We start from the raw sequence: 21775 nt of genomic DNA, 5'->3' as shown, positions 1-21775 counted from the left end.
ACGGCGCGGTGACGCAGCGCGACGGCGGCGGCGGCGGCGGCGGCGGCGGCGGCGGTGGTCGGTGCGGGAGGAGGGAGGGGAGCTTGCGGGCCCGAGAGGGGGCGACGGCGGCGGCGGTGGCCTGAGGAGGCCCGAGCAGCGGCGGTGGTGGCGAAGGCCGAGGCGGTGAGTCTCGGGCCGGGCCGGCGCGGGGCGGCGGCGGGTCAGGGCGCGCGGGGCTCCCCTCAGGGCGACCCAGGCCGCGCGGGCGGCCCCGCCCCCTCAGGGACCCCGAACCGCGGGCGGCGGCGGCGGGCGGGTGCGGAGCGCGGGCTTCGGGGGTCGGGCCCACGGGAGAAGCCCCGCGCCCGTCCCCAGTCTCCCTCCTGGGCCCTGGCAGAAGCTTCTCTCCGAAATCCTCCCCATGCCCTCGGGATTGCCGAAGGGCCGGGTCGGGGGCCCCTCCTCAGGACCCCACGCACATCCTCCTCGGAGAGCCCCGGAAACCCTCCGAGCCCCCGTGTGCGCCCCAAAAGATCCCTGCAGAACCCACCCCTCCCGTGGAGCCGCCTCCCCGAGCCCTTCGTGAGTCTCGGCAGCCTTCCTTGCAGACCCCCACTCTTTGGCCCGGAAGCCCCCGTCGTCCTCCTGTCTCCACAAATAGTCCTCGGAGGCCATTCCTCGTCCATTCCACAGCGTGGCTCTCATAGCTGCTCCAGGAGCCTTCCTCACGAGCTCTGCACACCTCCCCAAGGCTCCCTCTGGACCCCTGTCCGTTCCAGAACTCTCCCCTAGAGCCCTGCCTCTCACAGCCCAACAGGCTCACCCGACTTCCCCCTCCCAGATCCTAAGAATTTTCCCTCCCACTTACCCCATTCCAGAAACCTCCTTGGAGATTTTCCGCTCATACCCCCTGCATTTCTGAGTCCCCCTCCCAGAAGTCCTTCAGAATTCCCCCCGAAGGACCCTGATCATCTTCCCTGAAGATCTCCTTCCCATATCCCCAAAATAAATCTTCCTCACAGACTTTCTGAAATGCCCCCAGATCCCAAAAACTCACCTGGAAGACCCTATCCCACTCCCCACCATATTGCAACCTTCTCTAATACACACTCCCCCTTCACGTATCCCTCTGGATCTTTCCACAGATCCCAAAAGTCTCCCCCAGAGGCCTGCTGTCTCCCCCTGGTCTCACCACCCTGAAATGCCTTAGAGATCACCCTCAGGTAGCCCAACGATCTTCCCCGGGACACCCTTCCCCACCCCCACTCATTCTTAAAGTCTCCAGCGATTGCCTGAAATCTCCAGGGGACTCTCAATTTCATATTTCAAAAGCTTCTTCCAAAACCCCTTTTACATACTCCACATATTTTCCAGTCCCCCACATCACACGCTCCAAAAATGGTTTAAGGATCCTGAAAACTTTCCTCATGATTTCTCTCTCAGATCCCCTAGAACTCCCCTTCACTTACACTTCAGAATCCCCCCTTGCAGACCGGTTTTAGAGGAATTTTCTAAAGATCCTCCTCACAACCCCTGTAAGACCGTAAGATTTTCTTGGTGACCCCTCTGAGATGCAGGTTTTCAGGACCCCCCCCCCCAACACACACACAGCTTAGAGACCCCAGCAAACCCCTGGAACCCTCCTGATGTTGTTCTTGAAATCCCTCCAAGACCTTCCTGACACCCCCAGAACCCCTTGAATCAATACTTCTGCCTTGCTAAGGGACTTTTCTGGAGATGTCACTCCCTGAACTTGCTCACGCAGGTCCCCTAAATCCTCTAGAATCCCCTGAAGAAGACCCTCACACACACCTAATTTCCCCCCAAAATAACCCTCTGAGCTCCTGCTCTGAGAAAGTCCTAGAATTCTTTCTGAAAAACCCACTCCTCTGACACTCAGAAGACCCCGCCTTCCCCATGTACTCTTTTGGAGACTTTACTCAGGTTTCTCCTCAACTGAGATCTCTGAAGAGTTTTTCCTAAAAAGATCACTCTGTCATCCCACTCCAGGACCAGTCTCAGAAGACCACACCTTCCTCAGACACTCTTTAGATAATTTTCTCACCAATTGCCCTCCATCAACCACCCACTCCTAGCGCTTCCTGAGACTTCCTCAGAACTTTCCCTCAGATTCCACTTCTGACATCCCCAAGAAACGTTATTCAGTACCCTATCAAATTTACCCCCTCGCTTTAGAATTCCTATTTACACCATCTCATTTCTCCATTCTCTTTCCTCTGAAGTAAACTCAGAGACCTTTCTCAGGGGGCCCCCTTTTCCTATTATCCCTTCAGAGGCCCCCAACATTCTCCAGACTCGTCCCTCAAGAGCCTCTATGTTTCCTTGTAAAGATTCTTGAGAGACACCTTTCCCCACCCCCTTGAAATCCCAATGCTCCAAGACCTTTCTTTCAGACCATTTTTCTCAGGTCCCATCCTCATAGACCCCTCTTCCCTTCCAAGATTAAGAGACACTTAACACCCTCCTTAGAGACAGGATTTTCCCCATTTCCCTTTGAGAAGCCTTCTTCTCCCCTTTGAGGGCCTTCTCACCAAAGAATCCCTTCCACTATAGCAGTGGTTCTCAAAGTGTGGTTCCTGGCCCAGCAGCAACCACATTTGTTAGAAATACACATTCTTGAGTCCTACTCAGATCTACTGAATCAGACAAACCTGGGAGCAGGGCCCAGCAATCAGAGTTTTTAACAAACACTCCTGGTCATTTTGATGCACACACAAGTTTAAGAACCTGTGCCCTTTAAGAGGATTTCCTTTTCCCCACAAAAACCCCCTGAAAGATGCCTCAGGGTGTGCCTCTGTGCCCTACTGCTCACTGCTATTTTCCTATTTCCCAGGAATCCCCTTTACAAAGTACCCATCCTCCAGAAAGATTTCTTACCTACCTTGAAAGGATCTTGGCTTCTCCACAAGGTTACTCCATCCTCTGAGCAGTTATTTCCCATTCTACTTTTGAATGGTTTCTTTTCAGATCTTCCTCGGTGCTTTCTCTTTCTGGCTATCCCTGCAGCCCACTCCCAGCCTTTGGTGCTTCTTTAAATTGCTGCTTCTTTGAACACATATGTCCATCTCTTCTTGTCCATCCGTTTCTCCACATAGGCATCCTCCCCTTGAGGCACCCTCAGGAGGTCTTTTCATTCTGTGTCTTACTGCCCAGACCCCTCCACCCCCATTGTACCTCTTAGAACACTGCTCACCTTCAACCTTGTAGTTTTTAATGTACTTGCCCACTCACCCTTACTGGACTAGGAACTCTGAAAGTACGCGACGTGTCTTGTTCTTTGAATCCCACAAGGTGGGATCTACCCTTTATAAGTTACTGGAAATCACTAGAGAATAAGCAGCTCTTCCTTCTGCATTGGGCCAGAAATCTCCAAGTTTCTCAGATCTCACTCCTCATTCAGGTTTAGCACACTCTCCCTGCCCCCTCCTCTCCTCTCACCTCCCTTTTTATCTCCACACAGCACCCTTTGCCTTTCCCCCTGCCATACTTGCTCCTGTCTTTGGGACTTTCTTTGTGTTGTTTCCTGATTCTGAGCTACCCCAAGTCCTTTGCGTGGTAACCTGCCTCACCCCGTCCTGGTTGACTTCTCTTAACAGCCCCTATCAGCTGCTAAGTCTGGGGCCTCCATAGAGCTCTGAACTTTTTTCAAGGGATTCTGTTTCTCTCTAGGGCCCAGAAAGGGAAACAGAGACCCCAGGGTAAATACTGGGGCCTGCCTTCAGGGAGCTCATAATACCAGTAGGGGGCTTGGGCGTGTACAGAGCAGAAAATGAGGTACAAATTATATGCTGTAGAAATTCAGCAGTGAGAGGGAGCCCTTTATTTGGAAACTTCACAGAAAAGGTGGTATTTGGGCTGGATAGTGTTCCCTGGGAGTTGGGACAATCATGGTACCTTACAGGCAGAGGAAACAGCTTAAGCAATGGATCAAAGACAAGAAAGCCTCCTGATCCGTCACCCATGGTATCTCTTCTCTTCACCCAAAAGATAGAGATGAAAGAAGACAGATTTCCTCTATTTGCATTGTATTTGCCAACTGCACTTTAGTGACCTACAGAGTAGTAATAATAATGACCACTGGTTTTTGAATGCTTGCTAACTGCCAGGCACTGTTTAAGCATTTTACAGGTATTCATAGGAACCCTATGAGGTAGGTAAACTACCATTATCCTCATTTTGCATATGATGAGATTAAGAACAGGTAGGACTAATGGAAGGTCTGTGGGCACTGTCCATTCCAAGATGGTAGTGCCTTGGGTCAAAAAGTTGAATTTTTAGTTAAGATAGGTTTGGCTGCAATGGGGTTGTAGTTGTTAGGTATGCAGAACCTGGGTCTGGACAGGATTTGCGTCCCAAGTTACCACTCACCAGTTTTGTGCCCTAGGACAAGTTACTTCTCTGGTCTTTTAGTTTCCACAGCTAAAAAAAAAAAAAAAAAATATGAAGGAAATAATGATACTCTACTTCATAGAATTGTTATGAGGATTAAATAAGTTAATACATGTAAAGTACTTAGAACAATACCTTGTCCGTAATTGCAATGTTAGAAGAAAAAAAAAAAAAGAAAAAAAAAAAAACTCGTAGCCAGAACTCTAAAAACATAAAGTGATAGAACCTTAACTCAAAGTGGTTTAAGGAAAAAAGCGGGGGATTAATTGGCTCTTGTTACTGGAAAGTCCAGAGTTAGGTTGGCTTCAGGCCTACTGCATCCAGGTGTTCAAATAATTTTCTCAGACATCTCCTCCCATTTCTCCACTGAGTTAGCTTCATCTTCAACAAGCTTCTGCTTTGGGTAACAAAGATGGTCCTCAGCAGCCCCAGGTTTTAACCCTACCTCCTTGGAAAGCCTTAGTGGAAAGAGAACTCTTTCTTGAGAGTCCCAGTTTGAAAATAGTTTCTTCCTTGAATAGATGTGAGATTATGCCAGAAGATCCTTAGAAACATATTTTGGGTTCTGTACCCTGCAACTCAGTCTCTGTCTTGCTGAGTCAAATAGGCCTGTGATTCCATCCCATGAACTTTCTGAGCATTGATGGCAGTCTGCCTCCCCACTGTCCCCCAGCCCCAGTCATTATCTGCTCTGTGATGGTTTGGGTCTAGAGAGAGCTTATGGCTGGTCGGACTCAACCACACTTTGCTTTGGGATATCACGGGTGATATGAGGTGATCGGCCTGGCTTGATGGTGGCCTCGGGGAAGCAGAATCCAGGAGTACTGGCAATACCCTCACCACCGTTTTAGGTTTCCAAGACACAGAACTTTGGAAGACAGTTAAGTAGGGTTGCTGTGAGTGGAGTTTTGTTTGTTTTAGTGTAAACTTGTTGAATAGAAGCGGGTTCAGGGCAAGTTACAGAACAGCAGTATATGGAGTATGCAAGTCTCAAATATCTCCAGCCTGCACTCATTCATTAAACAATGCATGGAGGCACTGTTTTAGGTACTGGAGACAGAGCAGTGAATAAAACATTCAAGGTCCTGAAATTCATGGAATTTATATTCTGATGGGGGGAGTAAAACAAAGAAATCAGAGTGTGATTCATGCTATGAAGGAAAGAAAACAGTGTGAAAGAGAGGGTGGGAGTGGCCACTGTAGACAGGGGGATCAGTAGAGGCCTCTTTTGGGAGGTGACAGTTGATCCTGATAACCAGAAAGATGAGAAGGCACCAGTTGTAGGAAGATCTGGGAGTGGAACATTCTAATCTAAGCATTGCTACATGCAGAAAAAGGACCGCTGCAAGGTGGGGAAATTTATTACAGATATTTATTGAGGGCCTGCTATGTACCAGGTGCTATGGTAGAATTGGAGATGTAGCAATGAATGATATAGCTATAGTCTTCCCTTCTCTCATGGGTCTTATAGTCTAGGTGTTTTTGGAAGAGCTGCAGCCTTTGAAGAAACGTCTCTTAATGATGATATCATAGACTCATTCCTACTGGGGAGATGAGGCAGAATGAGCCTCATCTGGGCTCAGGTGAGCCCAGATCTGATTGATGAGAGGAAACCAACCTTGTGACAGTCTGGGGAATAGCATTTCAGGCAGAGGGGTCAGCAGGTGCAAAAGCCCTGCGATGTGTTCAGGGAATAACAAGGACCAGTGTGGCTAAAGCCTAAGTGAGGGAGAGGGGCGAGGGGTTGGAAAGGCTGACAGAAGCCAGATCACTTGGGGCCTAAGGGCCACAGTGAGGAGTTTCTATTTTCATTTAAGGGGATTGGGAAACTATTAGAAGGGAGTTTTTGAAAGCAAGACAGTGACATGATCTGATTAACTTTTTTTTAGAAAGCTCACTTTGGTTTCTGGGAGGAAAACAGAGGGTCAGGACAGAATCAGGAAGGAAAGTTGGGAGACAATCCATTTGTCCAGATGAGAAATGGTGACATAAATGTGGTGGTGGTAGTGAAGATGGAGAGAAGCAGATATATTTTGGGTGTACAGAAAACAGGACTTGATGATAGGATTAGAGAGAGGAATCTAGGATAGTAATAATAGCCAAGTCATTTATGCCTCACAACTCTATGAGAGTAGGCACTATTATTATTTTCTGTCTTCCTCCTCAATAGGTACTATTATTACACCCACATTACAGATGACAAAACAGGCACAGCAAGGTGAAATCACTTGCCCAAAATTACACAGGTAGTAAGTGGCAGGCTTATATTTCCAACCCGGCACTCTGGTTCTAGAGCCACTTAGGTTTGGGGAGAGATAAGGAAGGCATGTGTAGCTGACATTAAGAAAAAGGAAATATCAAGACCTAATGACTGGGTCTTTGGGAAATGGAAGAAGTCAAAGATGACTCAAAAAATGTCTCAGTTGTCCACAGAGAGGTGATAATTGAATCTACAGGAGTTGATTACATTCCTAAGTGAGAGAAAACAAGCGTTAAGAAGGGAAAGGAAGCACAGGATAAACTTTTCAGGGGAAGGGGTGTCAAGACATTTAGGAGTGGGAGGAAGAACACTAGTTTCCTCTCTATTGCAGAGTTTCCCAGAGCTCCCCATACTGTGCTTATCTTCCAGGAGGCCCTGCCTGGCTTCTCCTCTCCTCTCCCTCCCTTCCCCAGCACCATTCATACAAAAAGCTCATTCTCTGCTAGTGCAGTGGTATACATATTTTGTCTACATATTTCAGGAGTTTCTGGAAATAATGGTTGGTTCTTAGAAGTTGGGCTCCCTTGGCTTCTGATAGTCTCTTCTCAGGTTATGAAAGTGAGTTAACCCTAGGTAACTAGCCTGTTACCTTGTTCATGAAGTGTCAGTTCCTCAAAGGCCTAGGTCGTGCTGTAAAAAGAAGTAGGAATGGGTAAAAAGGCAGATAGGATCCCCTTATTTATCCAGAGATGTTGATATTAAAGGGCCCTTAGGCCCAACTTTTACCACGTTGCCCAGGCTGGTCTCACTGGGCCCAAGCGATCTGCCCACCTCAGCCTCCCAAAGTGCTGGGATTACAGGTGTGAGCCACCATGCCCAGCTTCGTTGCATTGTTAAGAGCAAGCAAGAACTCTGAAGCCAGACTGCCTGGCCTTGAAAATCTCAGCTTAGTGTACAGTCTTGGGCAAAGTGACTGCTCTGTGCCTCAGTTTCTCCATCTGTAAAATGACAATATATTCGTATATGTATGTAATATATTTTTAAAATAGAGTTTTGGGAATCAAATGTGCTTATCTGTGGAAAGCTGTTAGCAAAGGGCCTGACAATGTATGATGTATGAAGACATGCTAAACATCATGATTGCTGTTGAAATGAAGTATAGCGGAGGGAAAAAGCATCATGCCAGTTATTTTTAAATACATTGTTTCATTTAATTCTTCTAACAAGCTTCATTGAGGAAGAAACAGAGTTACTTGCCATAGTCAATACAGCAAGTAAGTATAACAGAGAACCAGGATTTAAGCCAGGTCTGACTCCACATTCTGCTTCTGAATGAAGAGAGCTGGCCTCCAGAGGCACAGTTTATGGGCATATGGGCCTTTTCTCACTGGGGCCAGAGAAGAAGCCCAGAGGGCAGTTTGCCCTGGAACATCTTAACTTTTTTTTTTTTTTTTTTTTGAGACAAAGTCTCGCTCTTGTCACCCAGGCTGGAGTGCAGTGGCGCGATCTCAGCCCACTGCAACCTCCACCTCCTGGGTTGAAGCAATTCTCCTGCCTAAGCCTCCTGAGGAGCTGGGATTACAGGCGCCTGCCACCATGCCCAGCTAATTTTTTGTGTTTTTAGTAGAGACAGGGTTTCACCGTGTTGGCCAGACTGGTCTCGAACTCCTGACCTCAGGAGATCCGCCTGCCTCGGCCTCCCAAAGTGCTGGGATTACAGGTGTGAGCCACCTCACCTGGCCTTTCTCCAGGTGGGAGTGCAGTGGCACAATCTCAGCTCACTGCAGCCTTGACCTCCAGAACTCAAGTGATCCTCCCACCTCAGCCTCCTGAGTATCTGGGACTGCAGGTGCACGCCACCATGCCTATCTAATTTTTGTAGAGACAGGGTTTTGCCATGTTGCCCAGGCTGGTCTGGAACTTTTAGCTTTTTTTTTGAGACAGGGTCTCACTCTGTTGCCCAGGCTGGACTGGAGTGCAGTGGCACGATCTTGGCTCACTGCAACCTCTGCCTCCTGGGCTCAAGTGATTCTCCTGCCTCAGGCTCCCAAATAGCTGGGATTACAAGTGCACGCCACCACACCCAGCTAATTTTTTTGTAATTTTTGTAGAGGCAAGGTTTCACTATGTTGCCCAGGCTGGTCTCGAACTCCTGAGCTCAAGCGATCCACCTGCCCAGGCCTCCCAAAGTGCTGGGATTATCGGCGTGAGCCACTGCGCCCAGCCTTCTTAGCCATTTTGTTAACTTCGTTTCCCACCTCTGGAGGGTGGTAGGGGCTTCCCAAGAAGATCACTCGGACCTCTTCAAGTATGGCAGCAATATTGCTGGGCTGTTGGAGAGACTTTTGTTATAGAGGTCCCCCTCTTGTGTCTTTCCTCAAAGGCAAGGAGTCATTTTTGGTAACATGAGGACAAAGAGACCAGACCAGTGGTGAATTCTGTTTTGCATGGGAATTGTCAAGGCTCTTTCAGTTTTAACTGAAACCCAACTCAAACTGGCCTAAGTCAAAAAGGAATTTATTCGTCTATGTAACTGAAAAGAGTGGGCCACAAGGGGGAGGCTTCAGGCTAGCTGCATCTAGGTTTTAAATCATGTGAACAGACCTCCCTTTCCCCCTCCCCCATCTCTTGACTCTACTGTTACCTGTGTTAGTTTCATTCCGAAGCAGGCTTCCACCATGAAATAGAAGAGGTGGCAACTGGTGACATCATGAGACGATGTATAATCTGAGCAACCCTAACCAATGGCTTATTTTCCTTAGTAGTTCCAGCAAAAATCCAGAGAGGACTATCCTTGGCCAGGCTTTAACCCATGTCCACTTCTGGAGCCAAGAAAGACAGTTCCTTCTCCAAGGGGAACCCAGGGTGTTGATACTAGAAGATGGAAGTGGATACAGTAAGATGCTGCCACAGTGAGATGCCTCACACAGATCTCCCTCTGTCACTCCAGCCAAGCACATGGGATAGAAAGTAGCAGGCGGCCTCTGGCCCTTCAGTGGAGGAGGGCCATCCAGTCCTCTCCAGTTAACATCTAGACCAAACACAAAACATCCTTCTCTCATCCAGAAGACATAGGAACCCTTCCTTCAGGGATGATTTTTTTTAACAGTGAAATCTTAAAAGTAACTGTTTCACTAAAGCCTCCAGTGTTTACTGAAGATTGTCAGAATCATCCTCCATCACTAGATCTTCTCCACCAGTCATATTCCCTGAACAGTGGGGTGGCTTGAAGGTATAAACCAGAGAGGCCCAAGGGAGGGGTAGTTAGCAGACTTCTGGTCTTTTTCTAGTTTGTGCTCATCTGTTCCAAGGACCACAGGTATGTTTTCTTCTGTGTAGTCATTCACTGTTGTTCTAATGTGATTCGTTTCCCACATTTGAAAATAGGGGGATTTTACTTTAAAATCCAGACATCTAGCTCCTCTTTAGTGGGGAAAAAAAAAACAACTAAGATGTAACAATACTGAACCCACATTCCTTCATGGTAACAGTTGATAAGAGGTGGATAGTGACTTCTCCCTTTAGACCGGGTGTGGACTTTCCAACTCACCATAGTCCCAGTTGGCCTGCTTTGTTCAAAGCCTGGCCTTCTAAGCAACATGTTTGAGACCCCATTATGTCCCAAAGCTTTGCTTCTATCATTTGGCCTAAGGGGAAAAGCTGGATTAATGTTTAGTCAGCAGCTCATTGGGTGGATGGAGTGGGGGGAACAGTGCTATTGCTTAGGAAAAGTAACAACCCAGTAAAAGAATTTATGGGAAAGAGTGTGCACAACTTTGGTCTGTTTGTGGATTTGGTCGTTTTTTTGCTGTAAATGCTGTTGGCATATCAAACCTCCCGTCACAAATGTTCCCTCTGAAATAGTAACATGTCCTTCTATCTTATGAGTTGCCACCCAGTGAAGGAATCCCTCCCACTCCCAAGGGATGTTCATCCAGCCTCCGCTTGACCACTTCCAGCAGCCAGGGAGCTTATTACCTCCTCACATGGCAGCCAGTTCCATTCTTGGACAGATGCGTTATTTTAAAATTCTTCCTTATGTTGAGGCAGCTGCTGCCTCCTTGGGACTGAAAGCCACAAAATGCTGGAGCTGGGAAGGAAAACCGATTTTTTTTAGGCGCGTGAGCTACCACTCATCCACCCTGCATCCAGGGCAAACATTGATAATTAATCACAGCACTCTTTCTCACTGAGTCAGGAAGTATGCTGCCTTAAAATTGTTTTTCATTAAATTCTTTTTTAAAAATTACAAAAGCAATATGTATTCACTTGCAGCTAGTGAAATAGTACAAAGTTATATAAAGATAGTGTTAATAATCCCCCTGTTTCTCCAAGATAGTGTTGGCAGCTGAGGGTGTATTCTTCTATACATTTATACACATACATAGATATTCATATATAAGATATATAAGGGGTTTTGTATGTGGCTTCTTTTAATTTAAAAAGTGGCATTATATTGTACATATTACTGTGTAGCTTGTGGACACCCCTCCAAGTAATTACAGATCAAACATTGTATATAGCTTTGTTTTTTGTTTCCTTTTCTTCTTTTTGATATGGAGTCTCGCTCTGTCACCCAGACTGGAGTGCAATGGCATAATCTCGACTCACTGCACCCTCCACCTCCTGGGTTCAAGTGTTTCTCCTGCCTCAGCTTCCCAAGTAGCTGGGACTACAGGCGCCCGCCACCACACCCGGCTAATTTTTGTATTTTTAGCAGAGATGGAGTTTCGCCACCTTGGCCAGGCTGGTCTCGAACTCCTGACCTCAGGTGATCTGCCTGCCTCAGCGTCCCAAAGTGCTAGAATTACAGGAGTGAGCCACCGCGCCTGGCCAGATTAGGCGTGTTTTTAATAGATATGTTATATCATACAATGTGGGATCTGCCCCAATTTATTAATCATTCCCCGTTAATGGATATTCCCATTCATTTCTTTAGGATTCTTCTCATCGCAGTGCTCCAGGCAGCCAACTACCAATCGATTGGAGTTAGCCTGTGAGGTAAAACCTATTTGTCATGTCTCACCCAGTCCAGCTCCTTGTCATACATTCTAGAGAAGAGAACAGACTAGCTCCGTGATCAAAGTGAATCAGTGGCTTGGGGCAGGACTAGAACTGAATTTTCTTGACTTTCAACATTTCCCGTATCCCATGTTGTCACTCCCTTAGAGTCATCTACCCTGCTTTTCTCCTCTAGAGTAAAAGAACAAATATAATTTCTCTTCTGTGTGCTACCTCTTCAGATATCCAAAGTCAGTTATGCCATTCCCCTTAAGTCTTCTCTTCCCTAGAGGAAATCTCCTCAGTGCCTTCAGTTTTTTTTTTTTCTTAAAACAAGGTTTTCAAATTCCTTTACCATCCTATGAGCTGTTCCTTCTATCTTCTTTCCCCCCAGGGCTGTAGAAATCCCAAGTGTGGCTTCCACATTCACCTTCTATAGCTATTTATTTATTCAATAAATACATATTGGGCACCTTCTGCATGCCAGGCACTGTTGTAGGCACTGGCTGACTGTATGGCTTGCATTTTGGTCAGTAGAGAGAAACATAAATAAGGTGATACCTGAGAGTGCCAAATTATATAGGAATGAAATAGTGTTAATATAATTGGAGGAGAAACTCCTGAGATTGGATGGTCAGGGAAGCTGTCTTTGAAGAAATGGCAGTGAGCTGAGACCTGAATGACAAGTAGGAGTCAGCCTCTAGGGGAAGACAATTCCACTGAATAAGAAATAATTTGGTACAAGATGAGGTTGGAGTGGCCACAGGAGTCCTGTAGGGCTCTGTAGGCCAAGATAAGAAGTTTGGAATTTGTTTAGATTTTTTTTTTTCTTTTTTCTGAGACAGAGTTTTGCCCTGTCACCCAGGTTGGAGTGCAATAGCATGATCTTGGCTGACTGCAACATCCACCTCCCAGCTTCAAGTGATTCTCGTGCCTCAGCACCCCCAGTCACTGGGATTGCAGGTGTGCACTAGCACGCCTGGCTAATATTTGTATTTTTAGTAGAGATGGGGTTTCGCCACTTCGGCCAATCTGGTCTTGAACTCCTGACCTCAAGTGATCCACCCGCCTTAGCCTCCCAAAGTGCTGGGATTACAGGCAAGAGCCACCACTCCTGACCTTGTTTAGATTTCATTTAAGTGCAATGGGAAGTCATTGGAGAAGTTTAGGCCAGGGAGGTGACATCTGATTTCCCTTTTTAAAAAAAAATTGCTGGATGCTTGTTTAACTTGGAGCAAGGTTTCATTTTCCCTCATACCTTTCTTGCTTCTTACATCCAAAGGGATTGGCAACTAGGCCAGTTCCATCTGTTTAGGGGCCCCACAGGGGATCTGTGAGGCAAGTCACAGCTGTTGCCTAATGCACCCCACAGCCCTCCTCAGCAAGCACAGGGAAGTTCAGAGAGATTTGAGTAGCTCCCTTAGACCTGAGCCCAGTAGATTCAATGGGTCTTTGTATGAAGTTCTCAGTCCAGGGAACCTTAGTCCTTTGGCAGCCAGAGGAGGATGGAGCTGAATGTGGTTTGAGGATAACGCCAAGGGCACTGGTTGCAAGAGAGACAGATGGAAGAAATGTTGAGTGGAGATATGGAGCTCAAGACACTTAGAAAAAGGCTTCGGAGTAGTGTCCAGAAACCAGCCAACTGAAAAATAGAGCTGTTGTTTGCCCAGTTGAAATAACTTTTCTGTAGTTCCTGCCTAAGAGGGGGATTTGGACACTTTGCAGCTTGTGAGTTTTTGACTTTTGATCTGTCCACTTCCCCTCAGGTTGGCATTTTCTTGGCTTCCAAGAGGAGCCTGAGATGAGCTGGCATCTCTGGAAGTCAGGGGGACTTCCCAACCAGAGAGTTTAGGTTTGGAGCAGCCTTCAGGTGAATTAAGAGGACAGGGAGCGATTCACCTCAGAATAGAGATGAGTAAAATCTGATAAATCAGAGCTAGATCTTTTCCATTAGTCAGGGAGCTGGGTTAGAGGGGGTGAGATTCCCTCAGTCTGTTGGTGATCTTTGAAAAGCCCTTTGTCCATGCCCACACCTGATAGATACCCAGCCAGTTACTGATCAGATGACTGGCTGCATACCTGAGATCTCCACCAGGGTCACTACCCCACCATCCATCCTCTGCCAGCATTGCGGGACTAGCTTGAAGTAATTTAAAGAGCCCTTGGAGTCCTATCAGTAGATAGCAGACACACTGTCTAGCTCTCAGAAAAGGTAGCCAGAAACCAGCAAGGTCAGAGATGTGCTGTGCTTAGTCACGTCACCTTGGTCCAGATCGCCATCAATTCGTATCTTTTCTCATAATTTGCAGCCTTCTATTTCCCACTTCTGAAAAATCTTTCCAGTGTATTTTCTGTATTAAATCCGCTTCCTTTGATACTATAACAGCCAGGTGTGGGGGCCAACATCTCCTTGGTCTCTGGGATAAGCATCTGAGTCCCAGTCACGCCTTTTGTCTGGATCTGGAGATTTGGGTGAAAGTTGCTTTAATATCTGGTGTTGGCTTCATCTTTCTTCCAGGAGCTCAGCAGAGCAAGTACCCTGAAAGAGAAAGGCATGAGGCCTTCATGCCCCCTCAACCCACACTCACCAGGCAAGTTTCAGCCCCTTCTTTCTGTTTGACCCCTTTGCTTCCTTTTTCAGGAGACTGGAGAGGCGTGGCTGGACCAAGACCTCCCCCCATGTGAGCAGGCTTCCTCCTCCCCTAACAATCGTTGCCACCACGCCCAGAAACGTCCTTAAGCCCTGGCCCTCAGGGAAAAGGTAACAGGAGGCCAGAGCGGGGACCATGTGACGGCGCTGGCCCTCGCCACCGCCGTCCCCCCACCCTGGCCCCAGGCCCGGCACCATGATGTTCCGAGACCAGGTGGGCATCCTCGCTGGCTGGTTCAAGGGCTGGAATGAGTGTGAGCAGACAGTGGCCCTGCTGTCACTTCTGAAACGGGTCACCCGTACCCAGGCCCGCTTCCTGCAGCTCTGCCTGGAGCACTCACTGGCGGACTGCAATGACATCCACCTGCTGGAGTCGGAGGCCAACAGTGCTGGTGAGTCTCCACCCTTAGAGATGGGAGCACAGCAGGAGGGAGACCTGGAATAGATGTCGCATGGCTAAGGAGGTCAACTCAACAATGGGGCTAAAAAATGTGGGTTGTAGGCTTGGTGGGTGGGGAGTTCCTTACCTCCTAAGTTGTCATCATGGGTCTTCTGGGACTGTGTTGCCATAAATCCTCAGGCATGGCATGGTGGACTTATGGGAGAAGGCAGTGCAAACTGGAAACTCCCCATAACAGGAAGATCATGTAGAGTGGCTTATGTGGGCTGCTGAAAGGAACAGACTAAATTAGTCATTATGAAAGGGGTATAGAAGGTGAGCAGTAATTAATTTCTTAAGCTTCAGGATATCAGGGCTAGGAGGTAATTTGAGAACTCTTCCAAAATTCATGTCATCCTATACTATTCTTTACCCTCAAAGTTAGGTTGGACTTAAAGCATAAGCAGCTTCCAGTTCCAGAGAGTTTTGAATTTAGATACAGTTCATCCTGTCAGTTCCCTAAGTACTTATTAGAGAGGCAGTCTGTGTCCTGTGAGATTGGCATTGGGATGGGTGAGCCAGGCTTCTCTAAGACCTGTCTCTTAGGCCCCAGTTGTAGACAGGAGTCAGGCTAGAATCAGGGGCTACTGCTGAAGCTGTTCTGGCTGTGTGGGCCTCCACAGAGCTGGATGGAGAACTGTTGGCCTCAGTGCCAAGAGGCTCCATGCAGTTTGTCCAAATTAGTCACCCTAACTCTTTGCACCTTCTTCAGAATAATAGTTCATATTGAGCCCTTACAACAAGCCAAGTACTGTCTTTACTTGTATATTAACTTTAAAAGCAGTGTTCTTGGCCAGGTGCTGTGGCTCACGCCTGTAATCCCAGCACTTTAGGAGGCCGAGGCTGGCAAATCACCTGAGGTCAGGAGTTCGAGACCAGCCTGGCTAATGTGGCAAAACCCCATCTCTATTAAAAGTACAAAAATTAGCTGGGCGTGGTGGCAGGCACCTGTAATCCCAGCTACTCGGGAGGCTGAGGTGAGAGAATCGCTTGAACCTGGGAGGTGGAGGTTTCAGTGAGCCAAGATTGTGCCTTTGCACTCTAGCCTGGGCTATGAGAGCAAAACTTTGTCTCAAAAAAAAAAAAAAAAAAAAAGCAGTGTTCTTGTGTGGCTCTCAAGTCAGACTAAGTTTAAATCCCAGTTCTGTTACTTGCCATATAACCAAGTAATTTAACCTCTCTGTGCCTCAGTTTCCTGCGCGCCACCACACTTGGCTAATTTTTGTATTTTTAGTAGAGGCAGGGTTTCACCATGTTGGTCAGGCTGGTCTCGAACTCCTGACCTCGTGATCTGCCCACGTCAGCCTCCCAAAGTGCTGGGATTACAGGCGTGAGCCACCGCACCCAGCCAGTTTCCTCATCTTAAATTCAAGATGATATCCTGAGAAGTATGTAACCTCAGTAAAAAGAAAAGGAAAGAAAAAATCAAGATGATAATTATATCTGCTTTCTAGGGTAGTTGTGAGGATTCAATTAATTAACACATGTGGCCGGGCGCGGTGGCTCACGCCTGTAATCCCAGCACTTTGGGAGGCCGAGGCGGGTGGATCACGAGGTCAGGAGATCGAGACCATCCTGGCTGACACGGTGAAAACCCGTTTCTACTAAAAATTACAAAAATTAGCTGGGCGTGGTGGCGGGCGCCTATAGTCCCAGCTACTCCGGAGGCTGAGGCAGGAGAATGGCGTGAACCCGGGAGGTGGAGCTTGCAGTGAGCCGAGATCGTGCCACTGCACTCTAGCCTGGGTGACAGAGCCAGACTCTGTCTAAAAAAAAAAAAAAACAAAAAAAACGAGTAGCTTCCTACATGCCTGACATGTAGTAAACACTTAATAACTGCCAGTTGTTATTTTTAATGTCAGTGACTCATTTAGTCCTCACAACAACCCCATGAGGTAGGTCCTGTCATTAGCCCCATTTTACAGGTGAGGAGACAAGCATGGGCTGCTAGGATTGGGATTTGGGGAGCCACACAGCTGCCTGGCCTCCCTCGTCTCCCCAGGCCCACCTGCCTTAGCATCAGTCACCTTTATTTTACTGAGTTTTTATGTGGAAGTCACAGAAGCAGCATGATCGTAGCGGGAGACAGTTACTCAGGCCAGGTGTCACACCAGCTTAGTTCCTAGTCTGGCAGTAAGTTCTTAGTCCTAGACAAAGAGCAATAAGAACCCAGCTCAGCTGCAGCAGGCTCAGAGCTCAGCCATTTCTTACCCCTGCCACACTCTCCACTACTCTAATACTAAAGGCAGGAGTTATGTTTGTGGTATAACTCTGCCTTCAGAGTGGGGGCTCCTGTGGGGCAGGCCAGTGTTTTACATAGCTTCGTCACACATCCCCACTGCCTCTTCCTGAGCAGGCAGTTGGATTCCCACTGGGTGCCACTCTTGGCTGTATATCAGAATCACCAGTAGTACTTGGTAATTTGAGTATTTTTAGTTTTTGCTTTTGTTTTCAGAACTTGTAGTAAAATCAGATAGTACAAAATGTGAAAGTGAGGTTTTTCTTCCAGACTTCACGTTCTCGTTTCCTTTTGTTTTATGAGATAAATTCCCTGCATATATGAATGCATACATATTCTCCTTCCAACTTTGTCATTGTTTTGTCTTAATACATATGGCCAAACATGCATATTAGCCAGTTTGGTTTTTTTCACTTACCAATTGATTTGAAGATCATTCCATATTCAGCACATACGTCTATATCTTCTTGTTAAGTATTTATTTACACCTCACAGCAACTCTGTAGGGTGGTCCCTGTTACTCCCCCATTTTACAGAGGAGACTGAGGTCTGGAGATATTCAGTGACTTGCCGTGGGTCACACAATTGATAAGATGTAGAATTCAAATTTGACTTCAGAATTCTTCAGAGGTCTTGACCAATAGACTCCTCCACATGGTACATGTGGTCTTCCTCTTACAAACAGTGATGTAATAAGTACCCTTGAAACATCTCTAGGATGAACTCTTCAGATTCTGCAGAACTGCTAGTTTAGAGGTATATGCAATTAAAATATTTTTTCTCACTACATTGTGCTTGAAAGACATGCTGCATTTTATACAAATAACCTGAGGACCATTCCCAGATGGTTTGCAATGGGATATTGGTGGTAATGCCTAGCCAGGGTTGAGAAGTGCTGTGAAATGAATTGAATGATGAATGAACATATGAATCAAGGTTTTTATCCATAGCCCCATGTCAGATGGTGAGAATATAACAAGCTGGTACTTAAATAGGTGGAGAGGAAAGGAGAACTTAGAATGAGGGAGAGCCATGGTGTGTTCCAGAGTCAGCAGGAAGCCTGCCGGGACTGGAGCAAAGCATGAGTTGAAAGAGAAGTGATCACAGAGGTAAATTCTGGTAGAGTCTTGAATGCCTGTTTTCTAGTAGACCTACGGGCTCTAAGACTAAGAAGGCAGATGCCTCCTGTCTCACTCCTACCGTCAAGTAGAACCCCACCTGCCTTATTTGTAAAGGAAGGTGCTACTTTCTGGGCCTAGAGACCTGCCTCAAAGAAGGAGCTGTTCATACTCTTGTTTCTCCTCTGGTTATTATGGCCTTCCCATTCCCTGGTGTTTCTCAGACTTGCATCATCATCAGAATCACTGGGGACACGTGACTGTTAAAATCCAGATTTCTGCCCCCCGTAGACCTACTAAATCAGAATCTTGAGGGGATGGGCCTGGGAATGAGTACCCAGGTTCTTCTGCTCACCAGGTAGTGTGAGAGGTGATGCCCCGCTGGATGATTCATTTGTTGTGAGACATGAGACACCCAAGAGTTGTAGATCCAGCTCTCCACTAACACCTCTTGTGACCTGGGTCAATCCTGCCTGACCCTCTTGGGCCTCAGGATCCCTATTTGGACAGTGAGGGGGTTGTTCTGGTGCTTTCCAGGTACTTCTTGGGCTCTGAAATAATGTGTCAAAGAAGACAGAGCCTTGGGAGAGGCCCAGCACGTTCTTCTAGGGCAAGAGTTCTTAATATTTAGCGGGATAGACCACTCAGAAAATCTTCCCCTCCTCCCCACTGTCCCCAAAAAGATGCATACCTATTCCACAAACCAGATCTTGAATTCAGTTGGTTCACTAGTCCCCAGTTAAGAGTTGCCTGTCTCCCTGGCCGGGTGCAGTGGCTCACGCCTGTAATCCCAACACTTTGGGAGGCCAAAGTAGGCGGATCACGAGGTCAGGAGATCGAGACCATTCTGGCTAACACAGTGAAACCCCATCTCTACTAAAAATACAAAAAAATTAGCCGGGCGTGGTGGCGGGCACCTGTAGTTCCAGCTACTCGGGAGGCTGAGGCAGGAGAATGGTGTGAACCTGGGAGGTGGAGCTTGCAGTGAGCCGAGATCGTGCCACTGCACTCTAGCCTGGGTGACAGAGCCAGACTCCGTCTCAAACAAAAAAAAAAAAGAAAAGAAAAGAAAAGAAAAAGAGGTGCCTGTCTCCAAGCCCTTCTTTTTTTTTTTTTTTTTTTGAGATGGAGTCTCACTCTGTCGCTGGAGTGCAGTGGCCGGATCTCAGCTCAATGTAAGCTCCGCCTCCCGGGTTCACGCCATTCTCCTGCCTCAGCCTCCCGAGTAGCTGGGACTACAGGTGCCTGCCACCTTGCCTGGCTGGTTTTTTGTATTTTTTTAGTAGAGACGGGGTTTCACCGGGTTAGCCAGGATGGTCTCAATCTCCTGACCTCGTGATCCGCCCGTGTCGGCCTCCCAAAGTGCCGGGATTACAGGCTTGAGCCACCGCGCCCAGCCTCCAAGCCCTTCTTTAGCTTGGTCCCTTCAAACCCAGAGAGCTGACCAGTGAGGCAGATCCTCTGCTTTTTTCTGGGTTGTATCTCCATGTCCCACAAAGCCAACCTTACTACTTCCTCCAGTTCTCCAGGAAAATCTTGGGTGTGGGTCAGAACTGCCCAGTTGCCTGCTTCCTGCTCAGATAGGTCAGGTAGCACAGAGTTCACCTAGGTGAGTATGTCCCTAGTGTTGTGTTAGAATCCCCCAGGGCCTTTCTAAAAATAGTGTAAAGCCCAGGTCCTATCCCTGGAGATTTAAAGCTCCCTGGTTGACTCTTCTGTGCACCCAGTGGAGAACCACTTGTCTTGATGCTGATGCTGATTCTGAGTAGGCCCAGGAAGGTGGTGAGGATACTGTTGTGTGACCTACTAGAAGTGGGGAGTCGGGGCTTATAGCTATGGAAAGCCTGGCCTAGGTCATTGCTTCCTCTCAGGCAGCTGGGAAGGTATAGGGAAGTCCTCCAGTCCCGGCGGCCAGCATCAGTTTCATGGAAGTAGGACCTGAGGCAACACCTAGAAACAGAAAAGCAATATTCAAAGGGTTCCTGGAACAGGGAAGAAGAGGTCCCGGGTTGCCGCTTGTTGTAATCCCTGTTAGTTCTCCAAGTGCTGTCTTCCCTGCCTCTTTGGAGCTAGAACAATAACCCTGGCCCTCTCCTTTCCCCTGATGCTGACTTGGACCAGAAGGCTGTTCCTATGGACAGGAGGGAGGAGACTGGGTTCAGGGGAGCTGAATTCCACTTCCCTCCATTGTCCTGTAACTTCCTGGGAGACATTTCCTACATTTTCTTCTTCCTATTCTCTGAGTCAGTCCCCATATCTAGCAGGTTTAAACTCCTCCCTCTCTGGCTCATTCAGTCTGGGTGGGGAAACTGAGGTCAGGAGGGGGCAATGGCAAGTGAGTCACCAGAGCTCAGCCCTGGCCTCCACCCTCCACTTTCAGGCTCTGCTTGACAGTTCATCAAACAAAAATGTGAGCCCCCTGGTCCTCCCCCGTGTCGTGTCGTGTGAGCTGGGGTGAGGCAGAGAAGGTCATGTTTAGAGCCAAACCCTAGCCCCTCTGACGGGTGCCTGAGGCTACTACAATTGTTGTACCAGGCCAGTACATAAAAATGGGTTTGCTCTTAGGGCAGTCTCATTTGGTCCCTGTAATTTGCCAGGACCCAGGGTCATGACCTGATTAGCTCAAGTCACCTGGCCAGCTCTGCCCTGCTGCCACTATAGCCAGGGAGGACATTTATACGCACAGTCTTCCTCGACCTCTCCATGTTTGCAGAGGCCAGGTTTGCAGCTTGGTGAGAAGCAGCCATTGGTGTCATAGCATTCCCCAGCCTCTTCCCCCATCCGCCCACCTCTAGAATTTCATCATTGCTTGTTGTACATCTAGCTCCAAGGAACCAGAGATGTGTCTGTTTTTGGTAAATAACTGTGTGAAATTCCCCACCCCTGTTGGGAATCTTAATGGGAAGGCCCAGATGTGCTCTTGTACATGAACTGTTCCCACCAGCCCTGAAACAGCATGGGCTTTAGATTCAACCAGGAGCAACAACGGTAATAGTTAAAATGTACTTGAGCACTTACTACATGCCAGGCACTTTGCATGATTGTCTCATTGACTCTTTACAGCAACCCTGTGAGTTAGAGGCTTTACAGTCCCCATTGCACAGAAGAGGAGACCAAGGATCAGAGAGGTTAAAGGACTGGCCCACAATTATATTGAGTTAGGTCATAGAGGCAGAGCTAGATTTTGAACCCAGCAAGTTTGCCTGTTGAACTTGTGCTCTTACTTAGATATACTTTGCTAGGACCTGAGACAGAGTACACCACTACCTTCCAGGGGACCATCTGGGTTCGATTGAGCAGGTATTCGTTGGGCCTCTGCTGTGCCTCCACTCTGGGCCAGACTTTTTCTGATCTGGGCAAGAAACTAGAAGTTCCATCCCCACCCATTATTTGTGGCCCCAGCTGGGCTCACCCCAAGGGGTCTGAGGCTGCACAAATTCCTTGGACCAGTTCCAGTACTCACTGATGCTTCTCAGTCGTGGGAGGCCCGCCCTCCCCACCACCACCACACAGACACTTGAACACACATTTCCCCAGAGTCAGCCTCCATTTGTCCAAAACCACTCTCCGCTTTCTCGGCAGCAGAACAAGGTCCTGCATTGAGCCCAACCCTTGGGGCTGTTCTGTCATGTCCCCTGGCAGTACCAGAGAAGAAGCTGTGTCCCTTAGCCCTGGAGTCCTGGCAGTACTCTGGAGTGGGGAAAGGACTAGACAAGGCTTCTCTCTGTCCCAGATG

At 47.8% G+C, this 21775-nt stretch overlaps 1 protein-coding gene across 4 annotated transcripts in view; it reads left to right on the top strand.

Moving 5' to 3' along the window:
• SAMD4B (sterile alpha motif domain containing 4B) overlaps window positions 1-21775 on the top strand; it is a 41368-nt gene continuing 19593 nt past the window's right edge. The window contains exons 1-4 of one of the 4 annotated variants that reach the window (XM_073016505.1): window positions 1-165; window positions 9358-9911; window positions 11532-11593; window positions 14235-14635. In XM_073016505.1, coding sequence (XP_072872606.1) covers window positions 14440-14635 — 196 coding nt within the window. In that variant the 5' untranslated portion in view covers window positions 1-165; window positions 9358-9911; window positions 11532-11593; window positions 14235-14439. Of the gene's footprint in view, window positions 166-9357; window positions 9912-11531; window positions 11594-14234; window positions 14636-21775 lie in introns of those variants that run through there. The other 3 variants (XM_037991653.2, XM_073016506.1, XM_007996769.3) reach the window with 3 other exon arrangements.

The sequence above is a fragment of the Chlorocebus sabaeus genome, chromosome 6 (assembly GCF_047675955.1).
Source record: "Chlorocebus sabaeus isolate Y175 chromosome 6, mChlSab1.0.hap1, whole genome shotgun sequence".
Lineage (NCBI taxonomy): Eukaryota > Metazoa > Chordata > Mammalia > Primates > Cercopithecidae > Chlorocebus > Chlorocebus sabaeus.
The sequence above is the reverse complement of the archived record's forward strand: the minus strand, read 5'-3'. Positions and strand labels throughout refer to the sequence as shown.